General features: G+C 32.2%; 1 protein-coding gene across 1 annotated transcript; it reads right to left on the bottom strand.

Annotated features, from left to right (window-relative positions):
• Positions 1–15: 15 nt before the first annotated feature.
• On the bottom strand, positions 16–25736 carry LOC123558131 (glycine receptor subunit alpha-2-like). The gene is made up of 10 exons (XM_053544470.1): positions 25681–25736; positions 22062–22126; positions 15668–15735; positions 15217–15286; positions 14822–14978; positions 14199–14281; positions 13210–13341; positions 11801–12031; positions 1738–1808; positions 16–1204 (listed from the first exon to the last, which is right to left on the bottom strand). The coding sequence occupies exons 1-10, from the start codon at positions 25734–25736 to the stop codon at positions 1058–1060; spliced, it is 1080 nt and encodes a 359-aa protein (XP_053400445.1). The 3' UTR covers positions 16–1057.
• Between the last annotated feature and the right edge of the window lie 388 nt (positions 25737–26124).

The raw sequence follows: 26124 nt of genomic DNA, 5'->3' as shown, positions 1-26124 counted from the left end.
ACTAACGGACGTGAACAATGTTAAGTAAACGTATTTTTTTTTGAAATATGGAGAAAGTTTTACGCCACTTTATAAATAAGCGACTTTCACGTAAGTACAAGTTTTAGGCATTTTTGTAAAGTCAAAGGTAATTAGAATATCATTGTATGAATCTATTTATTCATCTTTCAATCCATTTAGATTGTTTTTCAACAAAGACACATATAAAGCCATACTGCAAGCTTGAACAGACATAGGCGGGAGCAGGTGATTCGAAGTCAATTGAATCCTTTTCCAGACCAGGTGCCCCCTTTTGTCGTGAATACTAACGAATGTACGTTTATTACTAATGCTCCGCTCACAGTACATTGTTTATAATAGGTCTTTTGTTGTTACATTTCGCTAGATAAATGGGCGAGGTATGTAATACACTACTTCGTATGAAACTTTGTCTATGTGACTGTATACGTTACGCATTCATTCTCCGTCCAAGCAGTGGCGGGAAATTACTTACATATCATGTCACTTGGCTGCCATTTATGCCATGTTTCTCGAGCTGTTTAATATTCTGTGTTCATCGTGTAATCCTCATGGCTTTTCAGGCTTTTCTTATTTTTGGCGGTTAAAAAAATATATATGCGCCCGACGAGAATAGAGTTAGTTAAAAATCGCAAAATGGTTTAGTTATACGTATGTCTGTATCTGTGTTTGATTCGTGATAATGAGAATAAATTTAACTGCGAAGGTACACACTAGTCAGGAAAATCGCGATGATGCGAATAAAGGTGACATTTCCAAAAACAAAACAATAGATCTAACCCCCGTATTATAAATTGTTAACAGTTTCTGAAATAATTTTGAACATAAACTTACAGACACATGTATAATGAATTTTGTATCATCCTGAAAAAATGTCAGACAAAATAAGAAACACGAAAAATCTACATGTAATATAGACAAAATGCATGCATTTGTACATAATTATGTTTTAAATTATATATAAAGTATGTATAAAAAGCATTGTATATAAAATATTTAAGATGCATTAATGCTTATCCAGATAGTTGACAGGTTATAGTCATTCACTTTTCGGTTCCCAGAATATGTATGTAAACCAGTAAACGATGTTGAAGATTAGGAATGCTGTAGGGAACAGAATGCGGGATACTCTATCAACATTTCTCGCCTTTTCACGGTCTTCTTTCATTATTCTGCGAACATCAAGCTGCTTTAGGTAACCAGGCAGTTTTAGCTGTAAATAACAAGTATACTTTTGTTACTCTTTAATCAATCATATGTTTCGTTATACAACCATTTTTAGAAGCGATCTAAATGTGTTGTAAATAGAAGTTGTCACTTTCATTTGATTTAATATAGTAATTGCAGATATAATAAGAGCTTGTGTGTATTTCTTTCCTCCAGATTAGTGTGCATGAATTATGAAATACTGCGGATCTCATAATATTATAGTCTGATGTTTACAGATTTACATCTGCATATCTTATCATATAAAGGTTTAGTCTGATGTTTACAGATTTACATATGCATATCTTATCATATAAAGGTATCTGTTAATGTATTTGTTAATTACAATACCTTTTCTTTCAATATATCCTTGGGCACTTTGTCGTTAGCAAGTTCCGCATCATTTACTGAACTTGGAGAAAGCTTGTCTTCGCCCAATTCAGAGAACGTTCTGCTAACAGGCATGTGTTCTTCAGTAGTGTGTTTCCTTCTCTTTTCCACTCGGGACAAAACGTTTACGTAGGCAAACTGAACTAAGGCAAGGAAGACGAATCCCAAACATACGGCCATCCAAACATCAATAGCTAAAACAAGAAAAGGTGTTTAGCGTTTCTTCCAATTAAAGTTGAAACGATAGTGAATAGTGAATTTACAACATTCAATGATCATTTAATTGTGATGTTTATTCCAACATGATGACATAACGATATGAGAGAAACAAATTAAGAGAATTAAATGATTTATTAATAATGATATAGGTGGTGGGGGGGGGGTAGGGGGGTGGGGGGAGCAATAGGGTCTACCATGCACCCCCGCCCCCTAGACTTTTTTCATAGGTACCAAATTGTTCGGTAGGATCAACCCTTTCGAAATAAAAATGTTCCTATTAAAAAAAACTCTTTTCAACTATATAAGATTTCACTGTTTCCATGGCAACCGTTCATTTTTGGAAAATACGACCATATAGAGGATAAACAGTCATATCTTGGTCGGTCAGGTTTGGTGATAAAACAATAAAAGTGGTGTCAAAATGAAGCTAAGACATTGGCCATTAAAGTGCATTAAAAGTAATTAACTAATTTGCATATTCATAAATATTAATGAAAATGTTACAAAATGACAAAATTTTATTAGAAAATAATATTTTTAAATTTTAAATCAATTTAAATGTACCAAACAGTTTTGATCTGATCTGAAAGTCTCTCAGTGTTGTCTTAAATAGTACTTTGTAACACTGATGGTAACTTATTCATTCCAAAATAGGTATGTTTAGCTAATTTGCATAATATTAACCATAACCACAACCAACATCTCAGGAAACAAGATACCACTAAAATTTAATAAAAATTATATAATTAAATATTATCAATGAAATAACAATTATATGAGCTATATTGTTTTGAAATGAAGTTTGACACCTTTCTGGAGAAGGAATCAGTATGTAGCAAACTTTAAACATGCTACGTTACCATTTCAATAACCTTGTTTTGTTACATCAATTATTTAGAAAATATAGATCAGACAGTTTGATCTGGTCTTCATTTCTCACAGTATTTTCTAGAATAGCATTTTATTACTGTGAAGATAACTAATTTTTCTACATTATGTATTTTAGCAAATTTGCTTAAATTAATCATGCTGAAACAGACATCTCTGAAAACAAGATCTAACTAAAACTGAATAACATGTTGAACTAAACTGTGATCAATAAACTTGTGTTATTTGATCTAGAGCACATGAAAATATAATGTAAACACGTATTTGAAGGAGGAATTTGTTTGTAACATACTTAACACATGTTACATTTCCATCCAGTAATCTTGTTTTATTGTATCGTTATTTTCTCAGAAAATGGTAGAGATATATTTAGTTATCAAAGTGTTAAATACTTCTACAAAATAGTACAGCTCCATACTTTCCAAGCAATGAGATTTTTTCCATAACGGCGCTTTAACGTACGTTACCACTGTACTTTGCTGTATTTAGAAATATATTTGAAGAAATCTGAACCATTGGTTTCAATATTATGATATCATGGATTTGTTAAAACTTTAAAGTATTAATTCTAACATTCTTTCTTCACTTTTGTCAACAAAGAAATTATCTAAAACATTCAATGTTCCTTTTTTATTTTGAATTAATTCATCAATCAGTTAAATTATACTAATATCTGTTTCTTAAATATGTTGTTCTTTTATTTGATGGTTTCAATATTGTTGTCAATAGTTATATTTTACATTGATTATACATTTTTATGTACATATTCTGTATATATTAATAATGTATACATCCCTGCTAACATTCATACACTGATAATAGGGTTACAAGTTGGGGCTTCCTTTCAAGGAAATCGTTTTAATGGAATATTTATCTCGTTTTGTGTTATTGTGAAGTGCATCAATGCAGTTATTTACGTGAGAAATAAAGCATTTTATTTTTTAGTTTCAGAAACACATGAATTGTATTGACATATTCATTGGGTAATTGATGAAATATTCACTGTTGAAAAGCCGCACTGAACAAAAACTGAAAAACAAAATGAAATTTCAGATACTTCAAGTAATCTTTAGATTAAAACTTATAAAATTGGAAAAAGCAGTCAAGAAATTCAATGTGAATGATATTAAGCCTATGAAAACCACATTGTTAGGAAAACAGTCACAATGCTATTTAAAACTGACAGAAAAATACTGAGTGCTGTATGAACGACACTTATGAGTTGCTGAAAACATTTTGCAATAGACTTTAAGAAGATCATTTTGAAGCAAAGATCGCAACCAAGCAAATAAATAGCAAACTCAGTTGGATCATGGCTCTTTATGAGAGGTAATGAAGTGTGACCTTACGCCCCCTAGCACTGGCTTAAGAGGTATTCTATTTTAGTAAGTTTGGTCCAAAAAGACCAGAAAACCAAACAACACTGAAAGTGAGAACGAGGATTTTTTACAACCATCATATGGCACTTTATTAAGTATTAAGGTAGAACGCGACACTTTACGAACTTTCGAGTAGCGCCTTGAAATTTTGCATGTGTGAAGTTGACCATATTTCAAACAAGATGCAGTTTATTTTATACCAATAGAGCCAACCAGTTTTTGTACACGAGACGTTAAAGTTGACCACCAAAGCCCGTTTTTGAATCTGACGTTGCCGCGTATCCTTGGCAACTGTTACATGTACTCCAACGGCACCAGCCAAAAAATTTTCTTAAATTATACATTATTCGACGACAATTATTTTTTCCTTTATGGTGATGTAAAAATCATTGTTTTACACCGACAAATATTTGAAAAATGGAAAGAAAATCGCCGTTTTTGACTAAAAATTGACGTTCAGTTTCGCAGCATTTTTCGGCTTTAGATAAGCATATTACAAAATCCCTGAATTAAATTTTTGATTTTTTTCAATAAACGGTGTTTAAAATGTATACCAAGTCCAAATGACAAATAAAACTGGGAGTTCATCGACTTAGTTTTTTCTGTACATGTGCTTTTATTTCCCCCAACCCCTTGCGTAAATTTTGTACTGTAATTCGACGTCTGCAGATACGTTTGAGACATCATAATTTGGCCATTGTGTTAAGCTCATCTCCTGCAACTTTAGTGTTTTACCGGTTCTTAAAGAACTTTATACAAAACAAGAACAAACATTTTGTTCCATGGCAAGACGTTTATATATAAACAATGATGAAAGCGTATTAAAAAGTGAAATCTTAGTACATTTCAATATATTATATTACGTACCACTGGTGCAAAAAAAAAAAATCCGAAGCGTTTGGTATATTAAAATACGTCAAGTGGACACAATTTGCTATAATTAAGATGGAATGCGCCTAAATTCAGAAGTTATTGGGTTCCGTTTCGACATTTTGGTTTATTTAAAATCCAGCATATTCCTCATATAATGCGTATTTTACATTTTTGACATTTCTGTAACTTTTTTCACTGCAAACCTTAGACGTCCATTTTTGATGAAATGGTATATAATTTGTGGTGATCACTTAACCTTAGACTCGATATTTACGTTAAAGTTACGTCAGAGCGACAAATATGACGTTGAGTTTTGAATAAAAAATATGCTTTAATCTTGTCTTAAGTAAAACCCGAGCAATATAATTTGACTAAAAAGTAATATGATGATGAAAACTTTATTTAATCGCAATGAGTATTTGTTTCTGTAAATCTTATTTTAAGATAAACTCTACTTTTAGATCAAAATAGCCTTTAAAGCTCTGTTACCGTGGGCGAAATTATTACGCCGAATTACATTACTCTACCCCTACCCCAGATAAAAATAATTAAATGGGTTCTCGTATGTCTTGTGATCAATTTTGAACCTATTTTAAGAAGAATTTAGTCAAAAGAGTCCTTTACAACTTTGTAAGGATTTCTTGAATTACCTCTTAAGTTCATGATTATACATGATTGATACACACGATATTGTAAACATTTGCAAAAATAATAAGAAAAAATAAAAGCCCTAATATCGTTATGTCATCATGTTGGAATAAACATCACAAATTAATTTAACTTTATTATAAATTTTACGTTTTGGAAATATTTCGATTGTTTCGAGAGTAGTTAGACACCCCGATTCCAAGTAAAGTGCAGCCACTGGGAAACAGAATTTATATTCATTGTACGGAGGCTGTTGCTCTGAAAAGGTTAATATATTAACAACGCTAGATAGAAACACTATCCTTTACAAAGAGGTTTTAGCTCTCCAGAGATGTGTTTAAGAAAGGTAATCCTTGTATTCATAGACACATAATAGAAACATATTCCATATATAATATTTTTCCTAATATTAGAGACCTATCAAACATAACAAGTACGAGTAAATACTCTGCTAAAAATGATAAATATTCCATAAAATAAAAAATAACGAAAACTGCTTGTTAGTTTTAGGTTTAGCGCTGTTTTCTGTTACGATAGGCGGTTAACCTAACCAGTGTTCCTCAACAAGTAACTTTCAACTTCACCACATAACATCGGAGGTGGAGGACGGATGATTTTGGACAGATACCTTCTACCAAATTGTCACGCCCTACCCAGGGATCGAAAAGCGATTCATAAAACTGAGCTAAGCGGATGGGGTAAAAGAAAGAAACACAGAAAACAGTTGTTGTGATGGAAACTCGCTGTAACTCATCAGCGGTTAAACATATATAATTCTATGTTGCAATTATCTATATGAGCGTCTCAAGAATCGTAACTTTGTACATAGGACCGACGGCTCAAACTTGCTGGTCCTGGTTTCGTATTTACGAGATACTAGGATTTGTACCAGTATATGTATATTTGTAAGATTTTATTTTTTATTTATTTTTATTTTAATAAGCGTCTGAGATATCAACATTCATAATGTAACAATTTTCAAGCAATTAAGCAGTTCACTCATCAGAATTTTATAAAGCTACACTTATGCGTTAATGTGACTTTAGGATAGTATTCAAAGCGATACCTCTTATTGAGCCGTGTCATGGAAAAACCAACATAGTGCATTTGCGACAAGCATGGATCCAGACCAGCCTGCGCATACGCGCAGTCTGGTCAAGATCCATGCTGTTCGCTAAGGGTTTCTGTTATTACAATAGGCTTTGAAAGCGAACAGCACTGATCCTGACAAGACTGCGCGGATGCGCTGGCTAGTCTGGATCTATGCTGATTGCAAACGCGCTATGTTGGTTTTCTCACGGCGCGGCTCATATCATGATTGTCCTGGAACTCATATCTCAAATAGTGCCCTTTGCTATAAAATTTCAAAATACTCGGACTAGTAAAACCAAATCCCACCGTCAAAATATGTGAACATTTGCGTGGAGATGATAATTAACCGGAAGAGACCATAGAAACTAATCTTATTGTCATATGTTACTAGGCTTGAAGTAAGAAACGAAATAGTAAACATATATGATATTGGGATGTGCGGGCGTGCGTGCGTGTGTGCTTATGGAGGAAAAGGGATAATATCAAGAAAAACACGAAACAATTAAGCTTTACTCTCGTGGAGGGCTAACTTAACAAGAGGGCCATGATGGCCCTATATCGCTCACCTGTTATCATTGTACTTGAGGACAAGAAGGTCCTCAGAAAAAATATCTAAGTCCAAAGGACAGGTACAACAAAGGGAAGAAATTTAATCAAAAAGAAAAAAAAATCTTACAAGGTACAGATATGTCAAAATACACCTAAAAGTTGGAGGTACCATCCATGTTGTACCACAGAAAAGTGGTTTCGGTCTTTCCCTACGGCCAATTATAAAACAGTTACTAAAAATAAGCTATTTATAGTAACGTAAAAGGGAAGTAATTAAAAAAAAGTATTGTAAGTGAACAAAAGAAGAATCTGCCAAATAAATCTGTAGACATAAATGAAATTTCAGATCAGTATCTTCATTAGTTACGGAGATATACCCATTTTAATTTGAAATAAAGGGAGGTAATTTGACATAAAATCAGTCCATAGTTATCTACCCTGATTGGCTCAGTCCAACTAATGACAATAATGAAATTTCAAATAAGTCATATAAGTACTTACTGATATAAATCCATTTTGATTACAATTAGGGGAGGTTATCAGATATAAAATAACTCTGGAACCTACGATTGGATCTGATTTGTCATGGAATCCAAGATTTATTGTTGTTGAAGATATTTTGGAAGTTTGTATCAAATAAAACCATAAATGAAGTATCTATATGGCTGCAAAAGCCAAAATAGCCAATTTTAATTGCCAGTTCAAGAAAGGAACCAAGATCTTGTGGTAATACAAGTTGTGTGCAAGTTTGGTTAAAATCAAATTATAAATGAAGCTGCTATTGTGCAGACAAGGTCAAAATAGCTAATTTTGACCCTTTCAGGGGCCATAACTCTGGAACCCATTAAGGGATCTGGCCGGTTTAAAAAGGAACCAAGATCTTATAGTGACACAAGTTTTGTGCAAGTTTGATTAAATTCAAATCATAAATGAAGCTGCTGTTGTGCAGACAATGTCAAAATAGCTAATTTTGGACCTTTCAGGGGCCATAACTCTGGAACCCATAATGGAATTTCGCCAGTTGAAAAAAGAAACCAAGATCTTATGGTAATACAAGTTGTGTGCAAGTTTGGTTAAAATAAAATCATAATTGAAGCTGCTATTGTGCAGACAAGGTCAAAATAGCTAATTTTGGCCCTTTCAGGAGCCATAACTTTGGAACCCATATCGGAATCTCGCCAGTTCAAGAAAGAAACCAAGATCCTATAGTGATACAAGTTGTGTGCTAGTCTGGTAAAAATCAAGTTATAAATAAAGCTGCTATTTTGCAGACAAGGTCAAAATAGCTAATTATGGCCCTTTCAGGGGCCATAACTCTGGAACCCATAATGGAATCTGGCCAGTTCAACAAAGAAACCGAGATCTTATGGTGATACAAATTGTGTGCAAGTTTGGTTAAAATAAAATCATAAATGAAACCACTATCGTGCAGACAAGAAATTGTTGACGCACGGACGGACGCACGGACTTACTGACGACGGACGAAGGGTGATCACAAAAGTTCACCTTGTCACTATGTGACAGGTGAGCTAAAATATATGAAACTGCTGTACAATACTGATCTATGATATCTAACAATAATTATGCTTTAACTTTTTGTTTCAAATGTGAAATTTTCGAACTATCTACACAATTGCATATGTATAAATTCTTCATTTTAGCAGTGTATTACAACGGAAAACTTGTTAAATTGGTACTTTGAATAAGAAAAAGATAAAAAAAATCATTATTATATAGAAAATATATTAAAAGCGATTTTCAAAATGGCTGAATTATGATGTCTCGGACGTATCTGCAGACGTCGAATTATGGTACAAAATTTACGCATGGGGGTAGGGGTAATAAAATCACATGTACAGAAAAAACTAAGTCGGTGACCCCCCAGTTTTATTTGTCATTTGGACTTGGTATACATTTTAAACACCGTTTATTGAAAAAAAATCAAAAATTTAATTCAGGGATTTTGTAATATGCTTATTTAAAGCCGAAAAATGCTGCGAAACTGAAAGTCAATTTTTAGTCAAAAACGGCGATTTTCTTTCCATTTTTCAAATATTTGTCGGTGTAAAACAATGATTTTACATCACCTTATAGGAAAAAATAATTGTCGTCGAATAATGTATACTTTAAGAAAATTTGTTGGCTGGTGCCGTTGCAGTACCCGTAACAGTTATGCGGCAACGTCAGTTTAAAAAACGGGCTTTGGTGGTCAACTTTAACGTCTCGTGTACAAAAACTGGTCGGCTCTATTGGTATAAAATAAACTGCATCTTGTTTAAAATATGGTCAACTTTACACATGCAAAATTTCAAGACGCTACTCGAAAGTTCGCGAAGTGTCGCGTTCTACTTTAAGTATTTAAGGGATAGCAAATTGTTTTTTAAGCTCATTCTTTTGAAGCACAACAACACAATCGAGCAGAATAATAGCTGACTTGATCTAATTATGTCTGTTCGTTAGATGTAACGAAATGTGAAACTGCCCTCATACCCCTAGCACTAGCTTAAAATTGTTCTGTTATAGTGAAATTTTATGGATTACTTAAAATTTGAACTTAAAATCAAAATAAATGTCTGAAAAATATGGAATGCATAAATTATGGGGCAGAAGTGTTACAGGAATCAAATTCTGCACGTCTTGATTAAGATGTTACTTACGATGCTTTCACTTTAATGTTACCTAATTTAGCATATGTGATCTCTTGTTTCTGTTATGAATTATATTTTGTTTTATAGCATATTATTCATAAATTAGAAAGGAAATGACAAAAAAAGTCATAGGCTCTCAAAATCACTTTATTTTTATGAATGAAATTTGATTACACTTTGATTCGGAAGCAATTTGTATTATATTCTTGCTACAGTTTGAACTTTTGACAAAGAGAGGTAATGCCTTTTTCATAACCTTAAGTATGTAACTTAATTGATAACTTTTTTTGTTATGATTGATGCATTGTTTCTTTTAGTAATGTTTCTCTTGATGTTACTGTATATCAAGGAATATTCCAACACATAATATAATTTATTCCTTGTCTGTACAATTTAGAATACCGAAAATATTTTGTACATTCTTGTAAATGTTTCAAAACGACTACAATAGTCTTCTTTATTTCATATGTATACAGTTTTATATATTTCTTATTTTCTTGATTTGGTATCACTAAAACAATTTTGTCCAACTGCTTTTAGTTTTAAATCTAAAGTTTATACTTTAAATACCAGCATATTTTCTTTTGTTTATTAGTTTTGATTTAGCACAATTTTATAAAAGAAATTCAGTCATATAATGTTGAGCAGTTACCCTAACAAGTGTCTATGGATTCTGTACTGGAACTACTCAGTTCTCTGCAGGCAAGTGCTTAGTTCTCCGTATTGTACGGATGGGTGTAAGTCTACTTCTACAAAGCTGACTTTAGACACGATGTCTTTTTTTAATCGTCACGGAGAGCAAAGACCTCATCCAGAAATCTGACTAATCTGACCCTATGATTCATCCGTAAGGCTAGGGTTGGTTTTGTATATGTTCTTTTGATGCTACTTTTTTTAAAATTCAAAAAGTACTTTTTATAAAACTTGACTTTTACTAACAGGAAGACTGAAATGCTGTATGATTATAACGTAATGGATGCACAAATGGATATTATTGCGTGTTTTATTGAAATTCCATCTAAAATTAGAGTTCAGGGATGGTAAATTATTTTGGTATTTCTACATTAAGAGAAACTTCAAACTACAGAAGTTTAGATAAATCGGTATCAATTGGGCTTCAACTTCTTGCAAAATATCTTTTTAAAAAGCAATGGTAGTGGTAACGTATTTTAAAGTGTGTTACGGAAAACATATCACACTCTTTGACAAGTAAAGAAGTATATTGTATTATTATAGTACAAAATAATTAATATTAACCATGTTGATAATTAATCATATCATTTTATTCGACTATAGGGGTTTCAGAATTTTATTCGTTGTTTGTGACACTGGTTCATTTTAAACAAATTGGCTGAGCACATCCAGTTTTGAGTAAACAAATGTGCCATAAAAGTAACAAAATGATATATTACAAAGCACTGGGAGACTTTAAGACCAGAACAAAGCTGATTAGTACATTTGAATTGATTTGAAACTTTGAAAATGTTTTTTAAAATTGTGTTAACCTTTAACATTCTCATTAATGTTCATGAAACTGCAAAATAATTAATTAATATACAGATGCTGCTTTTAAATGCCAATGTCTTAGCTCCAATTTGACATCATTTTTATTGTTTTATCACCAAAACTAACCAAGTTATGACTGATTATTCTCTATATGGTAGTATTTTCCTAAAATGAACTGTTGCCATGGAAACAGTACACGTGAATTCTTATATAGTTGAAAAGAGGTTTTCATGGGAACATTTTTTATTTTGAAAGAGTTAGTATCATGAAGCCAAAAGTATATTATACATTCCGCTTGCTTTTGTTAAAATACGTTTCTTATTCAATGGAAGGATTATGCATTAAAGCATACTTACTTACTCATTGCTTTTTACTGAGCTGTACCTTTCAGATAAGAAACCTTTGGGAGATTATTTCTCGCACCGGAACTTTGTGTGGTCATTGTGAGTACAGTAAGAAGACCCAGAGATATTCGTGCTGGCACTGCGTCTATGTCGAGCCAAAATGACACCCAAGATAGAAACACTATCAGAATACTTGGGATGAACACCTGAGTTATATAATATCCCATGCTTCTCTGCATCCAGAAATCAAATCTGACACAGGAGAAACCGACTGAAAAGACACAAACGCATGTAAACATACAGATAACAAAGAAACACTTCATTTACGAAGGGCGTTCAGTATGCAATGTTACTCCGCATGTAGTCCCATAACCACTTATCATTTTTAGATGCGGGTTTCAGCACATTATAGAGCAATTTATTGCCAACACAATAATATTTAAATTTAAAAAATCGATTCATAGTAAAAACATAATCATTTGAGTGAGGTGTACGCGGGTATACTAGACAATTCTATTTTCAAAATATTGAGATTGTAATGTGCAATTCCTTGGTTCTACTATTCAACACCTAGAACTATAGTTCATTTTTTCAGTTAAAACAGATAAAAGAAATCATGATCTTCACAAAAAGCATATGAAAACTAAAATAAAAATGTTTATAACAGTTTTAAATTGAGTGTGTATATTTTACTCGAAAAATGAAATGAGTACAATAAGCCTCTGCAATTTTGCCAGGCGCGATATTCATCGTTTAAAAAGTTCTTGTATTTTAAGTTGATACTAGTATCTTAATTCTCGATTGCGAAACTAGTTCTTACAACTTTGATTAATCGCTCTCAACACCAATTCCAGATGGAATCAACCTCGAGTTTAGATTTTTTAGTTGTGTTGTAAAATTAAAAATGCAATAAATAGTTTAAAACAAACGCAAACTCATAATAAATTTCTGTACCTCGTAGAAAAATGATAGAAGTTTGTGGTTTCACAAGTTATTCCTTTTTCTGATACTCATGATGCCCAGGACAAATTTAAATTATAATTATGGTCCAGTATACCTGAACACACCTAACAAAAATGATTATATTTTTACTATGAACATGCCGATTTTTATAATTTATATAGCATTTTGTTTTCAATAAATTGCTTTATAATGTGTCGAAAACCGCATCTAAAAATGATAAACGGTTACGGAAGTACATACGCAGTATCATTACATATTGAACGACCCTCGTATTTTACATGGTTACTTACTTAGTATCTACAACATTAGATAGACAGTGAGGTGTTTGAACATTTTTACGGTTCAGTGTCATTTAAAGCAACATACAGTCATTTTTCAAAGGACGTCCATTCTTAAAATGTACACAAATAAATGGTCTGAAAGGATGTCGTTTAATATATTAAAAGATTAGCAACTTGAAATTGTTTGTGAGGAAACACGTACTACCTTCGAAATAGGTTTTATCACATTGTCTAGTGGTCAGTTCCTGTAAGTAAAATTGCGGGATCTTCATGCTTTTGTCTATATTTATTGATTTTTCATCCCACTCAAACCTTAATGTATCCGTTGTATATCCGTCTGAAAATGCGAAAACATATACTGAATAGTAATAAAACAAAAGAATACTTTGAACATTTATAATAACAAGAGCATATACTGAACAGTAGTGAAACAAGAGCATATTTTGAACATTAATAATAGCAGGAGATTATACTAAACAGTAATAAAACAAGAGGATATTTTGAACATTAATGATAACAGGAGATTATACTGAACAGTAATAAAACAAGAGGATATTTTGAACATTAATAATAACAGGAGATTATACTGAACAGAAATAAAACAAGAGGATATTTTGAACATGATTAATAACAAAAGCATATAATGAACAGTAGTAGAACAAGACCATATTTTGAACATTAGAATATCAGGAGATTATACTGAACAGTAATAAAACAAGAGGATATTTTGAACATTAATAATAACAAAAGCATATAATGAACAGTAGTAGAACAAGAGCATATTTTAAACATTAATAATAACAAAAGCATATACTAAACAGTAATAAATCAAGGACAAAGATCAAATCGTCAAACATTTAGAAGACAGTCCCTTTAAACCCAAAAGCAACAGCAATATTTGTTTGGACGTGTACATAAATATACATGGATAGAAAAATATATACAGACAACGTGTATTTAAGCAATAATTAACAAAATCTAGTTCCTGCTCAGTAATGAAATATCTAAATTGCAAATGATAGCACTTAAAGTATGTTTGCAAAGTTTGCACTTTATTGATAAGTTCCAGACGTATGCGTAACAAACGAGCCATTGATAGCAGAATTAAATGCGTTATTTCTGGACTGAATAAATTAAATATAATTCTATTCCAATTTTCATTGATACCGATTGATACGTTATTGATTAACTTACAGCTTTCCATTTCTACGAAACAATGCTGTAAATCCATCGGAAACTTCCGTAGGTCAAAGTTGCACTTAACAGTTGCTGAAATCCTACAACGAGGAAAGGCATTATATCATTGGAAGTCTGATATGGCGTTTTAACAATGACCTACGTATACTTCCATTACGCTAAGGTAAAAAAGAATTGTTATTATTTCGCCTACCTTCTACACAACAGTAACTCAGATAAACACAATCAAGAAATCTTGATTCAGCTGAAGTTGCGACACGAAATATATTTTGACGTCTCGGGAATGAAATAAAGTCATAACAAATCTGATAATACAATAGTGTAAAAAAGCTTTGACGTTGACGTCATTTTCAGTAAGGTGAAGTTGGTCGTATTGATGTTTAAGCAGGAAAGGATAACACGCAGTAAAAAGAACTTTACAGGTATCTTTCCATGTTGAATTAACTCGTTGAATAAAACTGATCAAATGCTCGGCAAAGCCTCGCATTTTATTATCTTATTCAACTAATTTATTTAATTTAGTATGAAATTACATTAATGTAATATCCTCTATATCTTCATTTTTGTCATTAAGATACATTAACGTGCATATGCATATTAACAAGCCTTAGAATGCCTACCTGAGACTATATTGAATTTTGCCATTAGGAAAAACGTGCATGAGTTTGTTCGGAACCGTAACATGGTGCACCATTGCTCTTTTCTCGGATGGAATATAAAGATCAGGTATCCACACTTTTTCTATGGAGGCTGTGTCTAATTCAAGGGATCTCATGGCTACAAACATACAAGGTATTCTGTTCAATTCAGATTTTGTAATATCAATTATAACACTTGTATTTTATGGCGGAAGCTATTTGCGCACGTTTGGAATGCCAATTTTAAATTCAATCTTTGAACTTTATTAAAGTATTTCAGTTTAAAACATTTAGAAGGCTTCAAACGTTCACTCTTTAGTCACAAAAGTTTGCTAGCAGATATTTTAGCTCACTTTAAAAACAATTAATTTACATACTGTTAACAGGTGTATATACTAATCGAGAATCACTCCAGCTTTGCCTTAGAAACATACTTATTGAGAAGTCCTGAAAAGTAAATGGAAAATGTAATACAATGTATCCAAAAAGTAAGCCACCATTCATAATTTCTGAACAGAACTATATGTATTTGTAATCAAACTTTGCATACTATTTGTAAGAAAGAATGAACACTTTTCGTTTCAAGTGATCTGATATTACCCAGTTATTTAATTTAATGACTATTTAGTGTGTCTGACTGGCCTATGGTTTAATTTAGGTTAAAGGCTTATATATTTATCAGTTACGATATATACGCGTGAATAAGTCATTATCTTAACAAACACTCCATGATACAGTTTGTTCATTTCGTATGATGCCTGTTTCTTTTTTATCCCTAAATATTTTCGAAACAAAAAAAATAGAAAAACAGTTTATTGAGAAACTTACCATGTTTGTTTCACTTATTGTGTCAATACTAGTGACGAGGATTTGTACCGACACGTTTGTTGAACCTCCTAGAAAACAAGTTCTTTATATTATTTACATATATTTACGTCAAAAGTGTACGTGACAGTTAAACCAAAGTTGGCCTTAAATTGTCAAAAATGGAACTTAAAAAAGCAGAAAAATCTAGAAAGCGAATATTCAACAGTCCATACATGCCATAGGATAACCATGCAGTTGTTTTCAATGTCCGGAAATATATTCCCGAAGTTTTCCATGTATCTCAAAGAAATTAGTGGAAGAGTTCCAAAATTAATTTCAGTTATCAAGAACAATTCAAAGTGATTTTATCAAGAACAATGCAAAGTGTTTTAATGTTTAAATTTAAACCCGTACAGAAGTGGTCGAATATTTATGTTTTTGTATGTTTTCGGCTCTTTAGGTAAAACTGACCTTTTTCAAAGAGCTACGAAACATAGCTAGACCCATTTCAGAGAACAAATCCTTACCTCATTTTAAAGAGTTATGATAAAACTGATATAAAATGAAGAGAAAAGTAGGGGTCATGTATCTTCTAAGAAAGATTTCTCTGGTCACATTTACTTACTGTAAACTGACATCAAATTCACACTGCTGTGACCTGGAAGTACTACTCATACTAAAATGGAGCTTGACTTCACCAAATACAACCTGCTCTCCCATTTTTTCCTACCAAAATGTCAACAATACATCCACAATGAAATTTAAACAAAAACTAGCCTCAATTTAGATCTCTGTTGCCATGCCAAGTGAAAAATTAGTGTTCAAATACTTTAGGGCCATGTAATTCTCAGGAAATATAAAAACTAAAAATGGCTACGTTTTTCATCACAAACACTTCTTTTGAATCAACTATCAAGTATCAGTACTGACTATATTTCTTGAGCAGTAAACTATCTTAAATGTTTGATTAAATCTTTGAATAATGTCTATTTCGAATGTAGTGGTTAACATGTTTTCTAATGTTAATAAAAATATACTATGATCCCTCGGAGTATAGAACATAACCAACAAAAAAAAACAACAAAAGTAGCAGAATCTATTCATGAGAGACAATTAAATGTGCAACAGCCATTCCGCGATAGCACTAACATAAGAGTAATCATAGTAAAATTGTAAGGACTACATGATCCTAAAATATGACAACACTGAGTCTAAATACGGAGAGCTCTATTGCTTCCGCCATACGACATTTAAAGGCTGCTTTTGTAAGAGTTAAAATATTCAAAAAGTTGTATGCTAGAAAGCATCTGCAGAATTCCGAGGAATTGGTTGTATTCCTTGGGTCTGCTTAGTGTTAGGACACCAAAGTATCCCTGGCGGTCCCTGTATATGTTATAATAAATTTTGCTACTCCAAGCAAATATATAAAAAGGTGGATTAGGTAGCACGCTTAACACCACATGAAAACGACACTACCGTTCGTTATAAAACATAGTTATTACACGAGCATTCATTAATGCTCTTTATTTAAACAACGCATTACAACCATTGCCAAGTATTTCCAATTTAGGAAAAGTTTATTCAACCGTTTTCCACAATTCTTCATTTTCTTAAAAATGCTTATTAAATACATGCATCTGATATTCGTTTTTAGAATATGTAATCACGAACTTTTTCACTTTTGCATAACACATTGAGTACAATATCAAGTCATCAAGATGATTTTTAGATCGATGCATTTATACTAAAATATACATTTGTAAATATACTTTTATTGTATGGCTTCCAAATATGTTAATTGCGCGGTTCTACACAAGGAAAATCGGTTCGGTTCTGGAACGACTTATTAACACTTGGATGACCTTAGGTTTTGAAAATGCACTGAGTAGTGTGTACTGCTTATGGTTTGGAGGTTACTAATTTACCAAATGGCATCAGATAGATTTCACCCATTAGTTGCTTTGAGATATTAATGAAATGAGATATCCAAATGACGTATCAAGTACCAGGATGAGACCTGCACACAAAGGACACGTCCTGTATCATAATTATTGTTGTAATTATATTGATGACCAAAGATAATGTCCGAAAATGACCAAATCAATAATTCATTATCCTAAATATACTCAGCAGTATATACATTTGTCGATGTAACTGATAACAGAATAGTCACCCGAGAGCATGACCGAAAACATTAATTAATTATCCATTGTTTATTGCACACACTTTTGGGGGCACTCTAAGATATTTATTGTGACAGAAAAGTATGACAATGTATGGATTCCGTACATTGTTATACCCGACACGTCATTCAAAAACCGAATCAGAAAAATATTGTTAGATATTTTGGTTTTTGACTGTGTAATATGAATAGTATGTTTGCCACTGTTTTTAACTTAACGGGCAGTACATCTTTGAAATAGATTTAAGAAATAATAAATCTGTTCCTATATTTTATCAGTTAATAAAATATGGGCAGGAGTTTGGATGTGTAATAATTAAATCACGAGTAGCACGAGTGATTTAATTATTCGCATCCAAACGACTGCCCATGTTTTATTAATTGATAAAATTATTGGAACGTATTTATTATTTCGATTCTAACAACGCAAATAATTCACATTTTACAGTACTACATTTTCAGCGTAATACGTCATTCGGGTCATATGCTGTTACAATTTACCCCCTATGGTTAGAAAGTGTTGCATAGCCAATGGAAAGTATAGATATTTGTTTCTTTTTTATCAGAATTTTGAGAAGTATTCATAAATTAGTAATCTAACAGCTCGCAAACTAATTATGAACAGAATCATCAAATTAGGCGAGTTGACACTGTGTTACGAGTGAATTGCTTAACTTTTATATGACGTCACATCATTATGACGTCATACTTTATGTCATACATTTATGACGTCACCGCTGAATCATAATTAGGCTAATTGAATTCTCTCGTAGAGATCAGAACGTGTTTTACGGACCTACACATAAGTCAGTATGACTTTTTATTATATTTATGTTTTTGAAATGCTGTTTTCAACCGTTTGGCCCTGAAATAATTCGTATGTAATGGAACTGAAGTAGAATCTCTTATGTTACAATCATAGGGGGTGAAATGTAACAGCCAACAATATTTTATCGTAGATTCATGTATAGGCGATTTCACTATATGTTTATATAGCAATTGCTGCGGATCGTGTTAGAATAAGCATCATTCCGAGGAAAGGCAAGAAAATCTGAATACTTAAAATACGTAAAATTGTACTAGCTAAGCACCATCAGCCAATTTATTGGGATGTCACAATGTGCACATAAAAGTGTTAGAAATGCGCGAATTCTGTCAATGTTACATGTATAAAAGAAGTCGCCTGAATGAATGTTTACTATAAATTAAATATGGTCATATACTGCACTGTTTTCAGTATATCAGTCAACGGTCTAATATCTTCATACTTTTCTTTGCTTACTATAAAATGTGCTGGTTTATATGGTCCTTCGGGATCATTTATTTCAATTAATTTAGATTTGAAGATTGAATACAGCTTAAATCGGTGCTAGGGGGCGTTGACAGTGTTGCATTTTCCATTACTGCTCATGAACAGACTCAATCAAACCGAGTCTGCAATTTTCACTGTTTGCCTTGTTCCCGGTGCTTCCGAGGGATCTACTTTTTTTTGATTCAACAAAGTGTGTTTCAGAAAGGGCGTGTTATAAAATAAATAAAATCTCATGTACACATTATTTGACGTCGTAGTACGCTTGGACTTTTGGATAACAAATGTAACAAGTTTCGTTCACTGTAGAGAGCATGTATATTCGTGTGTTAAAACAAAATCCAGAAGGGCTCTGCAAATGCTGTAACAGGAAACAAACATGCGTTCATGTTAATCCATAAAACGTTTCAAATGCTAAATTACTTTGATATTATTTAAATAAGTGTCTTTCAATTAAGGCATTACATTACTTCATTTACGAGCAAATGTAAAGTGGTGCGTTAACAACATGTGATCTCCTTAATTAGGACAATTTTACCATTCCGTTAATTTACCATCCAGTTAGAACACCCTTTACTATATGTAACTGTTGTTATTGTCGGTTTAGGATTTAGCATACTTGCATACAATGGCGAAACGGAATCCTAAACGCATAATCAATACACGGGTGGAAGCCAATGACAAATTTCATTTGATCTTTTTCACACGTTTCAAGCTAGAATAGTGTTGGATTCTGCAGATATTATATCACGAAAGAGCATGAAAAGCGACAGTACTAGCGTGCAGAAAGTCACTAAGTTTAAACTAGAACTGTTGTAAACGACTCTGCACGTATATTCAAGCTGCCAAAGCCTTTACCAAGGCCGCTTCAAGTCTGTTCATAATGAAGATTTCTCAACTAATCATTAACAGAAATATACGGGCTAATATCTGTGTAGCTTTAAGTTACTGAAATCATACTAAATAAATTCAAACAATTATTATACACAAGATCATCGCTTTTCTCAACAAAATCAAACCTCCTCAAACGATACCTTATTGGGTTGATTTATTTATTTAGATTTGATTTCGCCGACAAGTTCTATGAGGCAGGTGTTTCTTCCTTGTAGAATGAAACACTTAAAATAGCTTTACTCAGTGAGATTTATTTTTTTAAATTCATTCTGATATCAGTTTTCTTTCCGATGAGTCTAATCTCCAACGAACCAGACCAGGTAAACGTTTTCAATGTATCAACAGGGATGAAATATGGATTACACCAAAGCAATGAAAGCCCTAACGTTTACTTATATTTGAGAGAAATTGAAAAGTTTATCAGTTAATTCTTATTGAGTATGAAATTGCAATAACCTTCATAGTTGAACGAGTATTATACATTATTGTGAATATTACTTACTTTGTGTCAGTGTCTGTTCACGGAAGAGAGAATGTTTACAATTTGATTATTACAACATTTCATGGTAATTAACGTATTAATCAAAGGCAATAAGATAACTACAACACACGGCTATTGTGTCATAGCACAAAATCTACTTTAGTATCAAAATAAAATTATGTCGGTTTAACTCCAGTGATTATAATGAGTTACAAGCCTAATCAGGGAGATGTTACATCTACAGTAAATTAATATATAATTTAATCAGCACTATTGGTCCTAATATATTTCCGTTCACTTGCTCGTCAGTATGAAATATGAGATATTGTTTGACAATCTCATATAAACCATTACGTACAGCGTAACAACTGTTTATGTTACCTTAATTAAACAGCCAGTAGTTTATGTTGTAATGCGTAATCTTCAAAAAAAATAAAAAGAAAATGTACATCAAACATATTTTGTTAATTCAGGGGTATTCAGGGGGTTTTATCTTCATTTAATTGTCATTTTTTGCCAAAATGAAGATGTTTATGTGATGACTTGCTTTATGTTTAGGCGGAAATGAGGCCTTTGTAATTTTTAAAGAATGTAAAACTTGTCGATGTGTAGATGTAACCAGTCCCTCGGTAGCATGGCTGAAAAGAGTAATGGAGGCAGATATTTGGAGGTACTCTAAGATATTAATTGTGACGAACATGATGACTAATATATAATATATTTATTATTATAAGTTAGCACTTCACTTATATCATAATAATTTCAAAAAGTGAAATATGAGATGACAGATATTTTCACATGTTTCAGTGCACAATTAATTTATTAATGCAACCGCCACGAATTTAATGTCTTTGAAATATCAAATTGATTTTGTTTATAAACTGCAGTCCCTGAAGCAAGATTCTAAACATAATTTTTAAAAACCTGTCATTACATTTGATATTTAGAAAACTATATCCTGATCTGTTCTCGCCCGTTTTAATTCATTAGGTCCGGCTATATTTCTGAAGTCTAAATAAAGAGGCCACAAAATTTTAGATTACATCAGAAAAGTAAACATGAAATGATGCCAGAAACATTTTTGTGAGAAACGTGTAATAGGTCGCACATAGTCGGGAACAGATACGAGTTGAAAAGGTATATAAATTTTTTTTTTGCGAAAATGTGACACCTCAAAAAATATGTGACATATATATATCTTATATACAATGTAACTGAAGATATGTCAAACATTTTTAATTCTGATTAAAGTTATAGAAACGTTAAGTTTTCATTCAAGTACTATGGATAATTACAAACAAACAGAGTTTTTCAGATGAACAAGATGGTTGATATTCGTAGGCTATTAAATTTGTATCAATAAACAACACGAATATTAATTGAATGATGTCATAAAAGGCATTTACACACACGATCTGAATTTTAACGGATTTATCATCCGAGTACATCTTGACATTTACTTACGGATATTTCTTTGAAAGATTTGACTCATATTCTGTGACAGATAACACCTTAAATACTATTTCTATGAACATGGTATAAAACAAACCTTCTGGCGGGTTTGGTGTCAGTCTATTGTCATAATGTGAAAACAACTCTTGAATGAGCTTCTTTCTGAAAAAGGAAACATATATTAGCATAAGGTTTATAGAGCAACAATGGTATGATGAAAATCTATTTTTTTTAAGATGTTTAAAGCATTGTTATAAGTCAGGTGGAAATAAAAGTTATTCAGTGAGCTGAAAACATTTATTTTAAAATAAAAAATCTTAAGACCGCCTGGGATCTTTATATGTATGTAAACAAACTTCTTCCGCAGCGTTAAATATGTAGCAAAAACGAATTAATGGTACTGGACCCACAATTGCAATTTCCATTATATTCTCCATTTACTCGTTATGAACCCCATTTTAAAGGGAAAGACATATGCTACATTTTCCTCCAAGGGATACCGAGGCGCCATAAAAGAATATTGAATTACACCAAAATTATCGGTCGCCATAACGTGTCCTTAAATGTATGTACAAGAATATGGCTTTGTTCAATTAAAATATTCATATGTTTTAAACATTTTGATATTGTCATGTTCATTTCGATGCATGCCACGTTAGTACCTTAATAGTAAAATAGTAAATTATCAGAAAAAGTGCATCTGAAGCTCGTATCAAAACCATCAACTTCAGTTACAATAGAAAGACATGTTTTACTTTAACTTTTTTTCTGGACTGGTCACGATACGATCTGCTTTTTAAATGGCCGTCGGCGTTAGTCTACGTTTTTGTCGTGTAAGAAGAGATACACACATGACACTAGTCAGAAGAAATCATTAAAAAAAGGAAATTACGCTACCAATGTTTATAATTCAACAGATGTGTTTTTCACAACTTTACTGTGGCAGAAATTGACAAACTGAATGCGTTCGATGGAATTACGCATGTACACTACCTTGATAATGTTAAATCAGCAATTTCTATTGATGCAACTTCTTCTACACTATTTTGCTTACTTATAAAAAAAAAGAGACATAACTAATTGGTGATTAACTGAAAAACAAGTAATTTTCAAACAAGTTTTTCTCATGGTAATTCTTCTATGTCCACTTGTCTTTGCAGGCTCATTTTTAGATATTTCCTTGATAGGTATTTTTCAACGAATTGTATAAAAAAGGATCTATTTCGTTGAAAGATTTTAATGAGAAGAGTTTCAAGCTAAGTAACATTTGGCAAAATATAGACTAACTTTCAGATTGATTTCTTCTAAATTTTTCATGGCCTACCTGCAGCTCCAATACGGGTTCATTTCCTCCGCATTGCATACAATTCTGCAAAAACTTAAGCTATACTATTTATAAATGTATAAGAAATGAGATCTAATCTCCTTTACGCAAAAGTATTTTACAAAAAGTGTCATCCAATCAGTTATCAGACTGATGACTGAAAACAATACATGTAGTCAATCCGATTAATGTCATTATATAGGATTATTAATGAGAAGGACAACGATTGAATTCGCTTACGAAAACATATCATACAATTTTAGCATACGACCACCTGTAAACAGAGATCACTTCTAAAGGTCATGATATATATTTATGATATAACTTTACTTTATCTTTATTTTAGAACTAATACAATTTTGCAATTGTTCGTTCGGTCGCTATAGACAGGTTTGACTTTGTTTGCCATTGAGGTGATTCTTCACGTCCGGATAAATCATGTTTCTATAATGTAGAACTGGATTAAACCCTGATCTTTGATTTGAAAAAGTAGGACCTACCTCACGCAAGTTTTCATAATTGGAGTCTATAGAAAAATCACAATTTTCGTAACATTTTCACAAATAGAAAGTTTTCTACAGTGTAGACTTTAATGAAACTTCTCACACTTGTAAATAAACATTTGGCCTATAATACTGTGAAATGAAATGTATAGGTCCCTGTGCTTGTTTGGGGGTATTTGCCCATAATGTGATCCGCACATTTCAAGCTGTTTTTTTTTTATTTTTCAGACATCATTTTGAATTATTTTACGTGTCAGATGATTTAATATGATATTTTAACTTTAGAAAGATAGTTACGTTGCCATTGTAGTAAATTTACTCACGGATTCCATCAAATCATAAAATGGTTTTCATTTCCGGACGCCGAATCCAGGATTTATTCTACGTTATCTGGATAAATGACGTTACGCCATCACTTTCGGTTTATCGGACATGCAGAAATAGGCCTTCCTTAAGACACTGAACAAACGACATATCGAAGGAAATTCTTATTCAACGTACAGCAATTGTTGTTAATCATTGATTATAGAAATATAAATTGATGCGATGCTGGAAATTCTAAGAATTAAAATATGAAAATGAAATATTTATTTCGAGTAAATACATGTCATATTGCAATTCAAAATTGTTGAATGTAAACAATAATTTTTAACACAAATATTCTCTTAAGTGTTCGATATAATAATAAACGTTTTAGGGAATTTGCATCAATATACTGTCTGATTATACAAACTGTTTTGCTTGAAATTTCTTATTATTGGATAAAAACAAAAACAAGAGCTTTACATTCCTAATTGAAAGGAAAATAAATAAATGTGTGTGGTACATACCTGAAGCTTTGGTCCGTGTGGGTTCCATTTTGTAAACAGGATATATATGAAACACATACAGTCATTGCCATCAAAAGGCACAAAAAGGTGAATGAATTCATTTTCTTGCTTTTGTTTGTGTGTTTCTCCGTGCAAACAAATATAATATTGCTTCACAAAATGTATTACTTACTATCATGAACAAATGTTATGTTTTTGTATCACAAATTACATTTCCGTAGTAATTAACGATGTGAATTTATTGTATCTAATTCAGACTGATACGAATAATAACCAAATGTAGATGTGTCACTCAAGTTCCTTGTTCTGAAAACCAATACCGATGGAAATAAAATGTGGCAATTATGGTAGTGTTTCTTCTCCTATATTAGCCAGAGCATGTCATGGGTGAATTCAAGCTGAAATAAGGTTAAGAATAAATGTATGCTTTTTTGGCTAGAATTAATGCTATTTGTCGCATAAAGCGTTTTACTTACGGGAATGTGATTAAAAATCAGTATAAGATAACCGTCTGTATTACATTAAAAGACTTCCAAACGCTATTTACTTTTCAATAATGTAAAACGACATTCTTACAATAAGTACAATAATAAACTCTTGTGTTGTTATACGTTGAAAGACGTTGGTGTTTTTACTCTGTACTTAAAGAAAAGTCAATGGTTACTAAAATGAACAATATGGCCACTAATTAGAGCAATAAAAACGATTCGTTTCCGCTAATGATATACATATTAAGGTTAATTACGTAATCAGCGTCAATTTGATACGCGCTTTTAAAAACATACATTTTGTAATTTGTTTGGCAAAAATGACACCGTCATACATATTTATTTTTCTACCATGGTTATCAAAATAGGAGAAATATCTGTATAAATCTTAACAAAAACAAACATTAAAACAAATGAAAACAAATAAATGTTGGGATCACATGTCAAACTGTGATTTATTCAATGCATCAAGTATGATCTGTCTCTTACAGCCCGACACCGGCCATATACCGACTACATGCACTCTTAGCACGAGACCTAATGTTTGTATGCTTAAGGCTTTTGAACTTACATTCCAGTGAAATCTACAAGAAACAGTTTATACTCTTTGCCATTGACTGTTAACATACCAATCCCATTGCAGCTTGTTTAACAGGGACAAGGAAAGGTAAATGGAAATACTGAGACGTTGTTTATCGTTGGTGGTTAGTGTTTCTCAGGTTTTAGTCAGAAATCGTATTCAAGCCTAGGGATAGTTACTTTGAGCAACTTCAAAATAGTAACAGAGTGCGTTTTCTTTTGTGGAAAGAGTTATTAATGTAAAGGTAATTTTTGCCCTCTCTCTTACTGACTCCAAAACAAAAGGCTCATGCTTCTCCCAATAAACAGTTATCCTAACGTAATGATTCAGGACCGTTTGTGCAGTCGACTGAAACTACGAGCAAAGACTATTGCAATTCCTGATCTCGCTCTCCACTCTATCCACTGAACAGATATAAAAAAAATCTACGGCTAA

The sequence above is a fragment of the Mercenaria mercenaria genome, chromosome 5 (assembly GCF_021730395.1).
Source record: "Mercenaria mercenaria strain notata chromosome 5, MADL_Memer_1, whole genome shotgun sequence".
NCBI classification, from domain to species: domain Eukaryota; kingdom Metazoa; phylum Mollusca; class Bivalvia; order Venerida; family Veneridae; genus Mercenaria; species Mercenaria mercenaria.
Note: the sequence above shows the minus strand (reverse complement) of the source record. Positions and strands in the feature narration are given on the sequence as shown.

Coding starts and splice junctions, on each gene's coding strand:
- LOC123558131 (XM_053544470.1), bottom strand. CDS start 25,736: ATGTTAACAGTCAATGGCAAAGAGTATAAACTGTTTCTTGTAGATTTC. Junction 1,809..11,800: donor AAAGGTTTCTTATCTGAAAG/GTACAGCTCAGT, acceptor TTCTTGTTTTAG/CTATTGATGTTTGGATGGCC. Junction 1,205..1,737: donor TTCAGTTTGCCTACGTAAAC/GTTTTGTCCCGA, acceptor TACCTAAAGCAG/CTTGATGTTCGCAGAATAAT.